At 48.2% G+C, this 16771-nt stretch overlaps 8 protein-coding genes across 8 annotated transcripts; 6 read left to right on the top strand and 2 right to left on the bottom strand.

The window, feature by feature from the left end:
* Positions 1-353: 353 nt before the first annotated feature.
* Positions 354-1955, bottom strand: KD926_000751 (questin oxidase family protein; the record flags this gene model as incomplete). Its single annotated transcript, XM_053104564.1, has 4 exons — positions 354-889; positions 945-1343; positions 1403-1718; positions 1785-1955. The coding sequence occupies 4 exons, from the start codon at positions 1953-1955 to the stop codon at positions 354-356; spliced, it is 1422 nt and encodes a 473-aa protein (XP_052952159.1).
* A 543-nt stretch (positions 1956-2498) lies between these two features.
* KD926_000750 (oxidoreductase, short chain dehydrogenase/reductase family) lies at positions 2499-3263 on the top strand (the record flags this gene model as incomplete). Its single annotated transcript, XM_053104563.1, has 1 exon — positions 2499-3263. One exon carries the CDS (start codon positions 2499-2501, stop codon positions 3261-3263), a length of 765 nt encoding a protein of 254 aa, XP_052952158.1.
* Positions 3264-4885: 1622 nt separating this feature from the next.
* On the top strand, positions 4886-5773 carry KD926_000749 (RTA1 domain-containing protein; the record flags this gene model as incomplete). The annotated part of the gene is made up of 2 exons (XM_053104562.1): positions 4886-5045; positions 5103-5773. 2 exons carry the CDS (start codon positions 4886-4888, stop codon positions 5771-5773), a joined length of 831 nt encoding a protein of 276 aa, XP_052952157.1.
* A 656-nt stretch (positions 5774-6429) lies between these two features.
* On the top strand, positions 6430-6860 carry KD926_000748 (TMEM14 family protein; the record flags this gene model as incomplete). Its single annotated transcript, XM_053104561.1, has 3 exons — positions 6430-6466; positions 6518-6610; positions 6664-6860. 3 exons carry the CDS (start codon positions 6430-6432, stop codon positions 6858-6860), a joined length of 327 nt encoding a protein of 108 aa, XP_052952156.1.
* A 2345-nt stretch (positions 6861-9205) lies between these two features.
* KD926_000747 (uncharacterized protein) lies at positions 9206-9702 on the top strand (the record flags this gene model as incomplete). The annotated part of the gene is made up of 2 exons (XM_053104560.1): positions 9206-9317; positions 9371-9702. 2 exons carry the CDS (start codon positions 9206-9208, stop codon positions 9700-9702), a joined length of 444 nt encoding a protein of 147 aa, XP_052952155.1.
* Positions 9703-10183: 481 nt separating this feature from the next.
* Positions 10184-10927, bottom strand: KD926_000746 (uncharacterized protein; the record flags this gene model as incomplete). The annotated part of the gene is made up of 2 exons (XM_053104559.1): positions 10184-10807; positions 10859-10927. 2 exons carry the CDS (start codon positions 10925-10927, stop codon positions 10184-10186), a joined length of 693 nt encoding a protein of 230 aa, XP_052952154.1.
* An 863-nt stretch (positions 10928-11790) lies between these two features.
* KD926_000745 (Zn(II)2Cys6 transcription factor) lies at positions 11791-13296 on the top strand (the record flags this gene model as incomplete). Its single annotated transcript, XM_053104558.1, has 3 exons — positions 11791-11851; positions 12073-12179; positions 12262-13296. The coding sequence occupies 3 exons, from the start codon at positions 11791-11793 to the stop codon at positions 13294-13296; spliced, it is 1203 nt and encodes a 400-aa protein (XP_052952153.1).
* Positions 13297-13765: 469 nt separating this feature from the next.
* On the top strand, positions 13766-15678 carry KD926_000744 (NmrA/HSCARG family protein; the record flags this gene model as incomplete). The annotated part of the gene is made up of 6 exons (XM_053104557.1): positions 13766-13810; positions 13882-14364; positions 14469-14658; positions 14737-14903; positions 15174-15412; positions 15567-15678. The coding sequence occupies 6 exons, from the start codon at positions 13766-13768 to the stop codon at positions 15676-15678; spliced, it is 1236 nt and encodes a 411-aa protein (XP_052952152.1).
* Between the last annotated feature and the right edge of the window lie 1093 nt (positions 15679-16771).

Here is a 16771-nt window from a genome sequence, read left to right as displayed (position 1 = left end):
GACCAAAAGAAGAACAAATTGTCTATCAAAATCATTTTAACAAGTGAGCTTATCCGGGTGTCGCCGCCACCAAATGCTATGAGAAGAAAGTTCAACAAGGTAAAAAAGCCCTAGAACTAGAAAGAAATTATAGGTATTCTAGGATAGTTAACAATATTCGACATGTTTTCAGATAGGTTCAAAGAATTGGAAGGTGGGCATTCTGAATCTTTTATCATCAGTATATAAGTTAGAGTTGACCGATCACTTATCTTATCTGTTACCCTACAACATTGCAGTAACGGTTCATAAAAAGCAAATTAGAGCAATACCTTAACTATATCAAAAACACTAAATACACCCATCCCATCCGCCTACAACTTATTCACCAACCCCCCAGTCCGCAACGGAAACCTCTCCCAAGCCTCCTTAAACCCCGATCCGCGAATAAAGTCAAAATGCTTCGTCCCATCCATCGGCTTATCCGTGCCCGAGTCAATCGCTGCAATCCCCGCCGTCAGGAAAAGTCCCTGCTTCACCCGGAATTCCGGCAGATGGTCGTACGGCCGCGAGGTCTCCTCCGCGTGCGCCATGCACCGGATCAACTTGCACATGTGGCCGTCATCCTCGTGGTAGCAGGCGCGGTCGAATACTTCGTCCCAGCCTTGGTTGGGCAGTCGCGACGGGTGCGACGCCAGCCAGTCGAGGCGCGGCTCCGGGCTGCCTTGTCCGGCGTAGGAGAGGAGGTAGACCCGGCCGGTGTATTCGAGGAGACGGGCTTTTTGGGCATTGCTGAGAGAGGGCTCAGCTAGGAACATGGTGTGTCCGATGCTGGAGGTGACGCTGTGCAGGAGGAAGAAATCGAAGGCGCATATATGCGGTGGGCGTTGCGCGCCGGCGGTCAGATAGACTGTATCGGAACCTGTTAGCATTTTTCATCTTTCGCCGAGAAGGTGAAGACAAACCAGCAGTATTCTGCAACTCCGCCGTCGCCCGCTCCAAGTCATTTGGATCGACTCGATATCTTGCCGCTACGCGCCGTAACTCCGGTCCCGCCTTCTTGAGCACCCCGTCTCGCGCCGGCTCGAGATCCAAGCACATCTCCCCGGTAACTTTGCGTTTCTGCAGGTGATAGTACAATGTGGAGCAGTTGCGTATGGCGTCGTCTTGTCGCGCCAGGTCGATCAGGTCGCTGAGCGGCAATGCCGGCTCTTCCTGTTTCTTAGCTAGCTCCTCTGTCTGCGTCAGGTATTCGGTATACCACCAGTCATGGTGCACGGCAGCCTGGGCGAACCCCTCCGCCAGGAGTCGAGCCTGTTTGAATTCCAGCGCCATCCCGATGTGGATGATACCATGGACGTAACCTACATCCGTCAGTTCAAGGCCATGCTACCTTGTTCGCAGGTCTAGGTATGCGACAAACCCATGTAGATCCGACACAACATATCATCTGCGATCTCCGATCCATCTACCAGATACTTTTGCAGCACAGCCTGGTATCCGATCCGGTTGATTTCGTCCTCGAAGAACCCACAGTAATTCAGAAAGTTCTCCTCGCGACCCAAACACCGCTTGTACACGACCGGGTCGGCCATGTCCTTCACCACGGAGTCCTGTATTACCATGGCCTGTCGCTGATAGAGACTGTTCCGATCGTGTTGGGATCGAATGGTCGAGGGATTGGCGCCGAGAGCCCAAATCGTGATGTCATGGTGGGCGATGTGGTTGTGGAAGTAGACCTATGCATTCATTCCGCATTTTAGCAAGCCAAGTCGGGGGGTGGAATGTAGAACAGGAAGGAGTACCCCCTTGTGGTCCTCCGTCGTGGTGAAGATGTGATGGTTGGAATGGTTCTCCTCGAGGACTCGCTCCAGCTCGCGCGTGGACTCGTCAGTGAGGTTTTTGGCGTGGCGCAGGCCGGGCGTTCCTTGGGGATCGAAGCGGAACTCGGAAGTGGAGGCTAATTCGAGCGCCATTTTCATCAATTTTTTTTGTTTTATTTGATTGCAACCTAAAGTACAATTTGATTTACTGGACTACGTGATCGACTCTATAAGGACAGCCGTTAAATACAGGCAGACAGATGCCCGGCACCCGGCAATTCCATCACATTCAACCTCGAATTCGTTGGGCTTTCAAGAGCCTAGAATGTAGATTATCAGGCCATATTCTGTATAGAAAATAGTCGGCGAATTCATAATTCAGTTCGCATAAATCGGGGGGAGTTCACTGTTATGCATGATGCAGTCCGCGGCGATTAGATTTTGTCTCCGGCAGACGATGATCGCCCGGAAACTCGCCGGGGAACCATTAGATCTGGATTAACAAGCATTACTCAATCCCTTAGATTGATCTAAATATAGAGTGGACGATCAAGTCTACATTGTTGTGGTTGTATTAATACTACATACTATCTTCGCCCATTGTTCACCTTACCTTCTTATCTTCCCCGTACTTCACAATACTCCCTCACGTGCTGAGCCCAACCCTATCTCATCTCCCTACAGTCTACAATCACCATGTCCTCCCCTAAATACCAAAAGCTCCTCAACAAACATGTCCTCGTCATCGGCGGCACCTCTGGTATGGGCTACGCTGTCGCCGAAGCGAGTCTAGCCTCAGGCGCACACGTCACCATCTCCTCCTCCAACCAAGGCCGCATTGACGACCGCGTCAAGCGTCTACAATCCGCCTACCCAAACGCCCGCATCAATGGCGTCGTCTGCGATCTCGCCCACGACACCCTCAAAGCCGACCTCATCAAACTATTCGAGAAAGTCGGCAAACTCGACCATATCGTCTTCACAGCCACCGAGCCCCCAAAGCTGATTCCCTACGAGGACATCACGCTCGAGTACTGGCGCGCCGCGGGGCAGATGCGTCTCTTCGCACCGTTCTTTGTCGCGCATATCGGTGCGAAGTATCTGACACCGAGCCCCGAGTCGTCCATCGTGCTCACGACGGGTACCTCGTCGGAGAAGCCCATTGCCGGATGGCCGGTCGTTGCGTCGTACGCGGCTAGTCTGAAGGGATTGACCAGGAATCTAGCGTTGGATTTGAAGCCCATCCGTGTGAATATCGTCAGTCCTGGTTTTGTGGATACCGAGTTGTGGGATCATCAGGCTCCTGAGGCCAGGGATGGGCTTTTTGATTGGATTAAAGGTAGCGTGCCGTTGCAGAAGGTCGGCACGCCGGAGGAGGTGGCGGAGGCGTTTTTGTGGTTGATGAAGGATACTAATGTTACGGGGAGTGTGGCGGAGACGAATGCGGGTATGAAGTTGTAGGGTCTTGTTTTTGGTTTTGGAGAGTGGTTTTATTTAACTGTCTTTTTCTTGGTGGAGTATGGAATATAAGGTGTCTTTCTTTTCGTGTTGAAGCATTCGCTCGAGCCATGATGTAGGTGGTTCATGAATAAGTATCACATTGAATCTCCCATCTATCGGCCTGGCAAGGGTAAATAGATGTCACTGATCGGGAATATTACGTCTCTGCCGGGAAAACTGATTATGTTTCGAAATTAGGCAGACCACAAAGCTAGGCCTGGTGAGTCGGAAGATTGGTATCACTCAGCGGTTCTGTATTAAACTAGAGAAACACCGATAAGGTGAAGGTCGTCACTTATTTCAGTCCTCATGGTCATGTTTACTTCGACAGCATGCAAGCGGTGGGTCAGAATCGTAAACATAGCCAACGAGTTTTGGGGTTTCAGAAGGACTTTTCGCTCCACGGGCTTTGTAGTGCATATGCCAAATTAAGATAGAAAAAGCTAAGATCAGTAAAGAGTAAGCAAACGTAGGTGGCTTCCACAGAGAGCTTGATAGACTAGCTATCTAGAGTAAAGTTGACCATTCCTGAGAAGTCATTGTGGGACGGGGTAGGTCGATCATCAGGATCGCACGCCGCGCAATACCGAGAGGACTCCACTCTGCTTCGTTGGACGTGGGTAGGAGGAAAGGATGATGAGGTTCGAATCAAAACGTGATGTTTTCTAAGGCTTGGAGTCTTGGTATAGAGTGGGGTTAAGGACAGACAAAGGTTTTTATGTCTGGGCCGAGAGGGATGGATGCCCCTGGAGAATTTGATTGAGATCGAGGGGAGTATGGCGTAGGCCACGTTAGATATACGGGGCATGCAGATCGCGTATAGAATGCGAGTAGGCAGATATGACTCGTTCCAGCGTCTTGATCGAGCATCCCCATAGGCTCAACCGTCTCTCCGCCTCCGAATAGCTAAAATAAACAGTGTCCATCTCTCCAATCGGGTCTGACACTTCGCTCCGATCCGGTGCGGCATCGTTGAAATAAAGTGGGCCCCGAACCAATCCCAACGGCGTCTAAACGACTATACGCCCGTCGTACTTCAAACGAGGAGCACAGCCTTGGCAGGTCCTTTGGGTGCCAGATTCTCCCCCAATCTGACATCAGTGCTGCTCGCATCGTCCATTTCCCTGCAAAGAGAACGTTCTCTTTCTTTTTTTGTTGAAACTTGATCGCCTACCAGGACCACACGTCCGTGGGATGCGCCGGTTGTTGGCCAATTGCCATGCCCAAATGCGCACGATGGAGCCAGAACGCGTACATTCCAAGGATCAGACAGATTACCAAAAATATGCATAGCGGTCTCTCTATCTGATCCTTTGTTTTAATGCTAGCTACGTATATCTCTTGGCCCTCCCCAGGGTCCATCAGACTTGGCTGTTAGCCTGCTCCTGTCTTATAAGATCCACCCCCTCTCGCTCTTTCTTGGAGGCTTATACCGACGACAAAGTGTCGCACATCTTAGATTTCTCATTCTCTGTGGTTTTCGGCGGTTTCTAAACGTCTTATTGATCTTGAATCTTCACGAATTCGACGTCAACTCACCCACTCCTCTAATCTCCTCCCCCAAGTTCGGACAATAGACAGGAATGCCGCTTCCAGTGAACTACAATTACTACCACTTTCACCCCAACAAAGTCATCGGCATCGTTGCTACCGCCCTCTATGGCACCAGTGCGATCTTTCATATCGTGCAACTATGGCACGCTAGGGCCTGGTACTTCCTGTCGCTGCTCACCGGCGCCTTCAGTACGCTGCGCACCCCACTTCCCCCTTGTACAGATACCATCTAACCAGTTCAAATAGTGATGACTCTCGGCTACATATTTCGCGTCATGGGCGCCGAAGACCCGACGAATTTCGGCCCCTTCGTAGCGCAATCCATCTGCATCGTGCTGCCGCCCGCCTTCTACGCCGCCACGATCTACATGACCTACGGCCGCATCGTCAACCACGTCGGACGCGACGACCTCTCGCTCGTGTCCGCCCGCAAAGTCACCAAAATTTTCCTCTGGGGTGACATTATCGCTATCATCGGCCAGTCCACCGGCGGCGGACTGACTCCCAACGGCGGCAGTATGGCTAAGATCGGCGACGGAATCACAGTGGCGGGTCTGTTCGTGCAGCTCGTCTTCTTCGGCTTCTTCCTCGTTGTGACCATCGTTTTCGAGCGCAGGATGCATGCAGAGGCGTTTAAGCGGCCGTATCCGAAGTGGCTGATCCTCATCTGGGTGTTGTTTTTCGTAGCGGCGCTGATCATTATTCGGTGCATCTTTCGAATTATCGAGTATATCCAAGGCAACGAGGGGTATTTGGCTACTCACGAGGTGTATTTGTATTGCTTTGATACGTTGCCCATGTTCGTCGTCCAGGCCATCTTTCATTTCTGGCACCCCGGAAATATCCTCCGACCGAAGGAGGCGCAGGGGATTCCTTTGACGTCTCAGGGCACGGACTCGGAAGAAGCGACGGCGTGAGGACTATCAACTCCCTCTGTTTTCCTTTATCTTATTTTCTTTTCCGGCGTGGTTCAACCCGTGGTGAGGAAAAGAGCCTCTCCGTTGTATAGATCATGAATAGGAAGATGGTTTTCTCGGCGTTTCAGCGTAAACGATTATGTTATTTTGACTTTCTACATTATCATGTCATAGATCTATCTTGAAGATTCTCTCGTTTTGTCTGATTGCTTAAGTCTTCTCGCTTTTCATCACTGAAATGTCGATAGACGCCTTCAACTAAATCTAGAGGCAGGTCAAGCGGAGAGACAAGCTCGTTCGGCAAATATTCCACAGCACCAGAAAGGACCAGTTCTTCTTAGTGGAGGGCTATTTATGCATATCCACACGGTGACAGCTGGATATGATACTCGTCCTACAGCACCTTCTGCTAGAGAGAGATACTGATGCCTCAGGCACTGAGAACTAGTTAATTCGCTGCTGATTTCCCGATGAGTCAGCGGCAAATTAATCCACGTGATGATACTGACCAATTCTGGTTAGCCCCTCGGAACAGTCGGACAGTCGGACTTACGAATGCCGAGAGGATCACCTGATATCTGCGATATTTCACCGCGAGAAAAACAAGCATCCCAGATACGTCTACCTCTGTCTACTTTCAGCAACCCTCTTTCGTCATGGCTGAACATCCCTCGTTTACTCTCGCTGCCCTTCGTAAGTACCTCAACCAGCGCCGCAAGTGCTGAACGTTGACCGAAAAAACAGTACCCGCAGGGGGCATCGCTGGGTATATGCGGTCCGGCTCCGTGCCGTCTTTGGTCGCAGGTGTTGGACTCGGAGTATCCTATGGGTTTGCTGGTAAGTGCCATGCGGTTCATTCACGGGATATTCTGAACTGATTAGATCGCCAGGCTACTTGATCAAGGAGAACAAGGACTACGGCACCGAACTTGCTCTCGGTAACAGTGTTCTCCTGCTGGGATCTGCGATCCCGAGAGTCATCAAAACGGGAGGAAGGGCTCCTATGCCTCTGGCGCTCGCTGCCACTGGATCTTTGGCGGCGTTCTACTATCAGAAAAAGGTTCGGGAGTTCCGTTACGGGGTTTAAATTCTCTACTCCGTAGGTGGAATTAATCTATACCCGACGGTTGAATGATCCGATAAATCAGTGGGGCTGGAAGATTGGAAAATTAGTCCCGGATCTGCGCAGTAGATTGGTATGTTGGACTTTGTACTGCTGATTTGGAAAGCTTTGTACTGTTCCGGTTTATCTTAGCTGCTCGCACTTTCCAGCTTTTATTATATTTCATCGGTTTGTATTAAAGTCCTTGAGCATAATTAGTCAATGTTTCTTGAGACGAATTCCTCGATGAAATGCATACTCTAGCAAATACCAATAGTAACTGGTCGGCTGGGCAGGGCAATAGAAATACTCATCAAGTGCAGTGGCAATGCCCTTAGCCTAATTGAGAATAGGGATAACGATAACGAAAAGTCCCTCTATTTGGAGACATAGATTTTGAATTGGCCAGGACTTCGCTCTCATGGCGCGACTGACTGGCGGCCGACACTAGGTAAGAAGCAACCAACAACCCATAGAATTGGCAGCAACGTATTCAGGTATTCGGTGAAGTTGCCCTGTACCGAACATTGAATCAGACTATGACAAGAGACAAATATGTTTTGCTCAATTCGAATTACAAGATGTGCGTAGGATGATTCCGACAGAGGCATATATCTCTCTCATAAAGAGAGCAAGGTTACACTCTAAGTCACTGGTTATTCAACTCAGATAATTCCAGACAATATCTTAAAGGGGTGCTTGCAGTGGTTCGATAGAAATATCTCATCGAAGTGATTTGACACAGCTGCACCCCTAAACCTGGCAAAGAAGGAAGACAGACGATGACGGGGTAGGTAATGGTTAATCACAAATACAGCCCATGCAGGAAAAGGTCCAAAGTAAATGAAGTAAGCCTATCCCCACAGCCTACAACCGTACTCTCTCTACTCAACACTGTTAGTCCTTGAAATTTAGATGAATTTTCCCCTCACCTTACGCAATTGTTACAGAATCCTCCCCACAGTTGACACTGCTGATCATTGTCGCAGCGAGCATCGCAATTGCCGTTCTATTTTTTGGTTGTTAGTACAGAAAAAACCCTTCATTCAAGATTATGCCGTACTTTGCGTCTGCATCTTCCACGGGAACACTCATCACAAATTCCTTTACAATCCCGATCATTACTACACTGACTACCGCAATCACTGGTCTTGTATAATTTCAGCTTGAAAGACTCCGTCTTCAAGTGTGGTTTGGATGTGTGCTTATAGTATCAGACAGGCCACGCTTTTCGCCATTTTGGCACCCTCTTCATTAGCTAGGTTGGAGATGGCCGTTGCAAGCCCTAGCAGCATAGCACAAACACTCAAGGAGAGCCTCATGTTTTCAAAGAATTTATTACACCTGAAAGATAGATTATGGGTGCCTCGTAAGTATAAAATGAATGTGTCTATTTGTGTTGATCTTGGGCTGTATTTATATTCTAGCCTTGGTTCTCCGGGCTCGATTTCATCACTACGAGAGGCTTTCATGGTGCAAGCACCTAGAGCTGTACTCAGAAGATCATGGTTATCGGGTCTTGACAAAGCAGCCAAACATGCCGAGCTGTGTTGCTTTAACGCTGTAACCGAAAAATGCTATGTCACCAAGGATTCTCGGATGATTTGCATGCGGGGCATCAGCTATACCATTCTATCTTATCCCGCGTAAATCCTAGTCAGATTACGATAATAACCCAAAATTTTAATCCATGGAACTGATCATTGTAGTCTAAGGGGGGGAAACTGTCATACATCAGTCGAAGCACAACAGCACGGTTTTCCCGCCTTATTACGAGTTTGCGTAGCATCATTCTTACTATCTAGTGAGGTCCTGAGTCCCACCCCAGGGAACTTCACGCAGTCCCGCCGCACCCGCAAATATCTAGCTTGATCAGGAGTGTAGGAGTGTCGGCAGTGGGCACAGTTTAGAATAAGTTGCCATGGCTGGGGCATTCTCACTTCTGCGGAACCTTGGCGTTAGTAGGCTCTAGCTAGCTGTTCACTTTCCAGGTATGGTGTATAATTGTTGATTAATTATAGTATTATGGGCCTCTTGAGAATACTTCGAAAATAATTAGCCAATTTCGTATGAGACAAATCCCTCAGTGAACTGAACTATTCAGAAAGAAAAAAAAGAGGCCCAGGGACAATCGTATGCCATACTCCATAGGCGAGCTCACGGCTCCCGACGGCTCCGTGTCTGCCTTTGCCCTAAGCAACACCCCGCTGACAAAGCGCTTTTTTCAACCCTCAATGGGGTTAACATTATTTCGAAGTTATAAAAATGAGAGAAACCCTTTAGTTCAAAGGCGATGTACGAAACTTTTCTATTTTCTAACGTCTATCAACATGGCCTCCTTAAATTACTACTCTCTTCCTGGTTTCGGCGACAAGTGTCGGGAGAAGTACGGATTCAGCGACTCCTGCGTCATTGGAAATCGCATATTTACTACTGGCCAGAGTAAGTTTGTCAAACAGAAACATCACTTCGCCTGGCTTCTGACAATATAATAGCCGGAATTCACCCCGAAACGCTGAAAACATCCCCGGTCTTTGAGGAGGAAGTTGCCCAGGCATTTTCTAACATCAACGATGTCATTTTGCATACACTCAGCAAGGCCAATATCTCGGCCGATCCGAAACAGCAAGGCTGGGACCATGTTGTGAAGATCCGGGCATTCATCGTTGGACTATCCAGCATTCGCGAAGAAGCAAGGGAGAAAATGGTGGATAATATCAAGAAGTGGTGCCCCAATCACCAGCCACTTTTCACCATGGTCGGAATCGAGAGCCTGCCATTTCCTGAGCATCATGTTGAGATTGAAGTTGATGCGTGGGTTGAATAGCTGCTGTTCGATGGATAAGGCGTGAGAGTCGCTCTCTGTGCGAATATCCGTGGTTTTTCGGGCTCTTGATGGAGTTGACAGATGTTGCTTTATGTGTGGATAGATTGTATTAGATTTTTCTCTTCATTTTATTATTTCCTATTATTCATCCAATTCTTGTTTAATTTCAATGATTGAAGTTAATATAGTTATTGTTCTCTTCTGTGGACCAATTCATTTCCTTCCACATTAGACAAGGAACTAAAGAAAAATTTCGTAGAGATAACGCTAATGAATTAGACACATTATCATGGCAGATCCTATATCTTTTCCCAGCGAGTTTTGACTTGATTATTGCGCTACCATGGTAAGGTTGTCCCATTGAAACGGATGAATTTACCGGACGTCGTGTCTTTCGTAGATCTCTCGATCTTTAGAGCAAATGCAGTGGGAGCTAATCAGCGTGGAACATCTCATATAAGTCTGAATTGTATTTGCTTACCTATTCTATTGTTCCCTCCACGCTCTCGTCAATAGACATTGGGGCCTTGGCTAACCCACCAAGTCTTCCGCTACGGTTACCCATGTTGGTCTGGACGAATCTAAAAAGGCAGGACTTGTCTGAAGGATTTCCACGAATAAGGTGCAAGATAACCAGAAAACCGATCATAACAACAGGGAACTTTGAACTGGTATATACTGACCCAGGATCGATGGAAAATGAGATCAAAGCTTCGTGCTCTGTGTGGATCTTCTTGATCATGTAATTACTCGCCACTTTAGAAACCCCGTATGCAGTGGTCATCGATGACGAATTGTCCAGACCAGTAGTGCTTGCCAGCTCAGAGGATATGTAGACAAATTTGGGTTGTTTACTGGCTTCTAGCAGCGGAATGACTGCCCTGAACAGTCTTAAAGGTCCCAAGGTATTCACCTCAAAATGGAAGGTCATATCCCTATCTTCCATGTCCACAACTGATCCACAATGGTTGCAAATTCCCGCGTTGGCAATCACGATATCGATCTGATTCACGAGATGCTGCTCTTGAGCCTGGGAAATTGCCTGGGCAATAGTTGACGGACTGTCTAATGAAAGTTGCAGAAGGATGGGCCGTGAGCTATCACCCTTGAGATGTGAGGATAATTCAGATGCTTCTTAGGTTGAGGCATCTCTGACTGTTGCGATAACGGTGTAATTGGGGATGGCAAGATACGCCATGGTGAGGCCCTTCCCGATGCCTGCCATGTGGGTTAAACAGGGTCCATCTAAGATTGAGGTAAATTACTTGCCTCGGTTGGCTCCTGTGATAAAGATCACTCTTGATTCCATGGTTCGGTTGAATAACGTGCACCGGCGCTTGAACGGCGAAAATTTCTTTAGAATATTGGTTACTGCAGTATTCAAGCACAAATAAGTAGTTGACGTATAGATAGCAGGCACAAGGGTCGGATATCCACCAGTCCGAGCTCCGAAAGAAGAGAAGTAATCCACTTAAGATAGCCGATGATTCAGCGGGAAAAGCCTACACTACGCGGCATTCGTGAGTCCTATTTGATTGTGGATCTCTTGGGGATAGAATTGCTTCTGCTTTAAACTTAGTTTATCAGCTAGTAGTGACCTTCTGGGTACGTCAAGGCGCTTTGCCCATGGATATAGTTGCAAATCAGTGGCGTCCCTGGGGTTCCCGCCAGCACTGAATCATCGGGATTTTCATACCGAATAGTCCAATGAAAGGAGTACAAAATGTGCATCTTATCTTTATGTTTTTTTTTTCGAGTCCGAAGGGACACCGGCAAGCTTTCTGCTCTCTGTTGGCGAAACTGTTGATATGTACAGAAGTAATACGGAGTTATTCGCACTGGATTGTTCTTCTGAAACATTACCACCATAGTGAAAATAAACTGTAGTGGCTGGGTTGGCTCCTTCCTTTCAGTTTTCAGCTTTTCGGGCAAAGGAGAAAAAAAAATATAAATTTCCTTAACAAACTCCTAATTTATCTCTATACATTTGCCTAGCATGATAGCATTTCTAGCCCTTTCACACTTCCTTGATTTTCTCTTGTTCTAATTTTAACCCTAGAAGGGCAACACTTGCGAACACCTCTAGCAATGCAGCTACCCGAAGGCCAAGCCCTCCGGGTGAATAAGAAGGAAGGAATGCTGCACAAATGTCAGCACTAAAGAAAATGATCGACCCTTGATCTTATATCACGTGCGATCGCTACCTAATCCCCAAAGTCCGAACCGCATCTGATCTCTCTCCTTCTCCTTCTCTGTCTCTCTCTATCCACAACATGCGAGATCGGGTGTGTCAACCCCCTGATTGATTGTTATCAACTCATATTTCAATGAGTCGATGTATAAGACATATCTGACGCTAAATTAGTTCAGATCTTTGGCTTAAGATGCCATCAAATGAGATGACATCATCCAAGGTTCGCAGGGCGCATCGCAAGACGCGAACCGGATGCGCTAATTGCAAGAGGCGCAGGATCAAGGTACTGTACCTAGTGGCTACAGACTGCCTATCAATATCATCTCGCTTTCGCATTCCCATTGATTGTCTGATCCAGGTCACAGTGCGATGAACAAAAACCGTCCTGCTCCAAATGCCTCCAACGTGGCTTCAAATGCGGATATCTAACCCGTCATCCGGACTACGACTCGCAATGCTCCAATGGCCACGGTGGCTCACCCATGGTGGCATCAGGGACGACGACAGATTCACCACAGCCACCAGCATCCACGCATGAGCTGCCCATGAGGGAGTTGCAACTCCTGCATCATTTCACCACCTCGACATACGCCACGCTCTCCCCGCGCGGCCACGTCAAGACCATCTGGCGCGTCACAGTGCCCAAATTGGCTTTTTCCAGCGACTGTCTGATGCGTGCCATCCTGGCGATATCGGCGCTGCATCTCTCGCGACTCGAAGCCGACCTCGACTATCAGACGCACGCTATCGCCTACTACGATGCCGCCCTCCGCTCCTCCACACTCGCCATGCTGAACATCTCCCCCGAAACTTGCTCCGCTCTCTACGTCTGCTCCGAGCTCATCTTCATCTTCCACCTCGTTCACCCCTATCTCTCCGAGAATCCGCTCCTCTCACCTAGCAACGAAGTCGCCCCCTGGCTCGTTCTCTTGCGCGGGATCCGTACCATCGCCGATCCCTTCCACGACGCCCTTCTCTCGGGCGTCCTGGGACCCATGTTCGGCACTGAGCCTTCAACCCCAGACACCGTGATCATGGACTCGCTAGATACCTTCACCGCGCATCTTCACAAGACGCATCCCGAACCTGACTCCGACAGGGACCTACAAGCGTATCTTGTCGCTATCGAGGAGCTACGACGCTGGTCCGCCGGTGTCGACGGTCACGGGTTTCAGTGGGCGGTTTATGTTGACGAAAGTTATATCTCGCTATTGCGGCAAATGAAGCCCGCCGCACTAGTTATCTTTGCGCATTTCGCGCGCGTTGTCAAGAAGTCCGATTCGAATTATTGGTTGCGCGGGTGGGCCGATCGCCTGGTGGGGGTGATCTATGGGACGTTAGATGAGGGCTATCGATTGTGGATTCGACCGGTCTTGGAGGAGATGGGAGTGGCCAGGTAGAAAGTCTTGATTTTTGCAAATTAGATGTAGATTAGCGGCTATTCGGTTTCTTATCAATGAGATATGATAGATTCATCCAGCTCGTTATACGCTTATGTCACTCACAGGACAAGGTTCTTTCGGAAACCCGAGGCCCAGTTATGAGCCTGACATGCAGTTCTGATCTGCATTTTCCGCCGTGATTCTCGTGTCGATTTCTAATCTGGACATCTAGATGTTGAAGGACCGGCAATTTCCCGCTGAGTCAGCGCATAATGATCTTTATAACTAACTAGTTAGTAATGATATTCATAATCGAAAGACAGATCCACCATGACCTGGATAGCAAGTTTAAGCGATGAATAGGATTTGTAGTTAGAAAGGTCTATAAAAGGAACCATTCGGACTCCTAATCCTAATACTCCATTCTATCCAGTTCACCGCGTTCATTCTGCACTCAGCCAGCACCTTAACAAACCCTTTCTTAAGCATGGCTCCCAAGACAGTTACCATCCTCGGAGCTACCGGGATGCAAGTATGTCAACCTATTCTTCACACGTCCTTTCTTTTACGCCATCTAACGAAAAATCCCAAAAACAACGAAAGGGTGGTTCCATCGCGCGTACCCTAGCCTCCCAGCCCGACAAATACCACGTCCGCGCCCTAACCCGCAGCCCTTCCTCCCCCAAAGCACAAGCCCTCACTGCACTCGGCATAACCGTGACATACGCCGACCTCAATGATGCTGAAAGCCTCGCATCCGCCTTCTCCGACGCCAATGTTATCTACGCAATGACCGACTTCTGGCAATCGATGGATGCAACAATCGAAGAAACCCAAGGGAAACGGATCGTCGATATCGCGGCGCAGATCCCAGAACTGGAGCATTTCATCTGGGCGTCTCTTCCGAATGGAAAGGCGCTTTCGAGTGGAAAGTTTGCTAACATATTTCATTGGCAGAGTAAGGCCAATGTTATGGATTATGTTCGTGCTTGGAAACCAGAATTAGCGAGAATCGCGACAGAGGTGTTGTTTCCGAATTATTTCGAGAATTGTCTGGTTTCGCCGGGGAGGTATTTACCTGTTAAGGTTTGTTGAGCTCATCTCTTTTTGTTTTCTTCCCTCGTAACTGAATGAGAATGAGAGTCTGCCAGAGATTCTAATACTGATTGATTTACTAACGGTGTCTATAGCAGAAGGACGGCAAATATGTTCGCGAATTTCCACATGCGCCGGGCACATTGATGCCGAACGTCGCTATCGATGATACCGGCAAGCTTGTCAGCTACCTACTCGATCATGGGTCGACATACCAGACCAAGACAGTCGCGTTCTATGCGCAGGCGCTATCGGAGTCGGGGAAAGTCGAGGCTCTGGCTGAAGGTAAGTTGCATTTCACCCTGACTATCCACGTCTTCTATCTACTTGGATTGGACATATCGCGATTCTAATAGTAAACAGCATACAATGTCCCCATGCCGTATAGGCAGATTACGGCTGCGGAATTCCAAAATCGGTTGCTCGATACGATGAACGAGACAACCGCGTTGGATTTCACGGAGCAGTTGATGATCTTTGATGAGTGTGGGATGATTTATCGGAATGAGAGCTTCGTGCAGGCTAATCAGGTAAGTATATCTATAGACTGTGTAGAAGTGAGCGACTCGCTGACATGGGTTGGTTGAAGCTGCCGGGTTTGAAGCTTAAGACTTGGGAGGAATTTGTTGCTGAAAACGATCTTCTATCTTGTATGATGGAGGAAGAATCTTGAGACTTGATGGATTGAACACGCCTTCTTGCTTTCTTTTATTCTATTCCTTATGGATGGATATGTTGTCAGTTTGCTAGCTCTAACTACCTTCAATTTAACATCACGGCTTCAATCTCCCAATGATCAGATAACACCCAGTGAATCTCTTTCATCTTCTCCATCGGCGCCCCCCGGTGCGTCATCCACCGGTAAGTCTGTCGCGGTCCCCGCCATACACGCTCACCACATACATATCGAACGAGCTGGTCGCAACGGGGACATGCAGTCGCACGGAGTCGACGAACGTCGCCGACCCGAGGCCCTGCGACAGCGACAGCCGTGTCTCGACAGTCAGCCAGGTCAAAAGGTCGACGCTACTCTCAGCAGGTAGGAAAAATGTGTTTGAGCGGAAAGGGCGCATGGCGTCGAGGACTTCCATGGTGTCGCAAAAGATGTTGAATTTATGATTGATGCGTTGCATATGGGTTTGTCCAATGCTCAATCTTCTATTCACCAGAATGATGCTTTGACCCCGCCGTAGCAATTACAATATCGCACTGCTTGGTCTCATGGATCACGGCCGCACATACCCGTATATTACTGTTGCTGGCGTACGCTACATGGGAAATGTCGCGTGCTTGACCGTCTCTTAACATAGATTCCGTATCGGCGACGAGTAGTTCGGGCCATGGAGCCTAGGATAAGAGCGTAGGGTGCAGTGTGGCCGACTTGGCCGACTCCAATGATCGTGATTCGCTTGACCATGTTTCTTTCTTTCTTTCTTTCTGACTTACTTGCTTACTTCTTTCCTTCAAATTTAGATTGATTAGTAGAGTGCAATGGTCCTCGACATCTATCTAGCCGTATCTATGGCAGCCGCTTGCACAATTCCAAACAGTTGGATACTTCAGCCACCTGATGAGGTAGTGTTGCATGATTTTATCATCATTATGACGGGTGCTGGTCGGCAATATGAACCGTGTTCTGTTTGTCGAGAATCCGATTCATACTTTCGTCCAGTCCATGGTAACGTTGCCGATGGAACTTGGTGTAGCCAGCAATGTTAGAGTTCGAGGAGGTAAGACCAGATAAAGTTACCGTGTTGTAGATTTTGCCTTTGTAGTTCTCTTGCGGACACGTTAGAGGTTAAGTTGTAGGCAAGCTTGATCCTTTTTATGCCGGAGTGAAATTGCAAGAACAGGCTTGCTCTGCGGCGGCAAAGACATTTTTATTGGTACTTCGCCTTGTAGTTCTGTCTCAAAATCATGTAGCGTTGTGTGGACACTAGCATACAGCATCTCTTGTATTGGTTTTGGCTCTTGTACGCAAAGTTTGAAGTTAAATTTTAACGGAGTCTCCATGGTCTAGTTGGTTATGACGGCGGTCTCATATTCTTATATGACAGCTTAAAAGGCTAGATATCCGCAGGTCACGAGTTCGATCCTCGTTGGAGGCATTTTTTGCTGACGGCCCAAGCGTACTGACGAATAAAGTTCCTTATGCTCTGAGTTCACTATTTTTCCCGCCCACTCCATCTTGTTGTCTCCATGGTCTAGTTGGTTATGACGGCGGTCTCATATACTTATATGACAATTCTTTCAAGAGTTGGTCATCCGCAGGTCACGAGTTCGATCCTCGTTGGAGGCAGGTGTTTGCTTTTTTGCCTTTGGCTTTTTGTCTATTCCAACAATGAATAATAACCTATAGTCAGTCCTATCAAGACACCAATGTTTTTTTAATGCTTTT

Source organism: Aspergillus affinis (assembly GCF_023601865.1).
Source record: "Aspergillus affinis strain CMG 70 chromosome Unknown NODE_115_length_114903_cov_91_584772, whole genome shotgun sequence".
Classification (NCBI taxonomy): domain Eukaryota; kingdom Fungi; phylum Ascomycota; class Eurotiomycetes; order Eurotiales; family Aspergillaceae; genus Aspergillus; species Aspergillus affinis.
The sequence above is the reverse complement of the archived record's forward strand: the minus strand, read 5'-3'. Positions and strand labels throughout refer to the sequence as shown.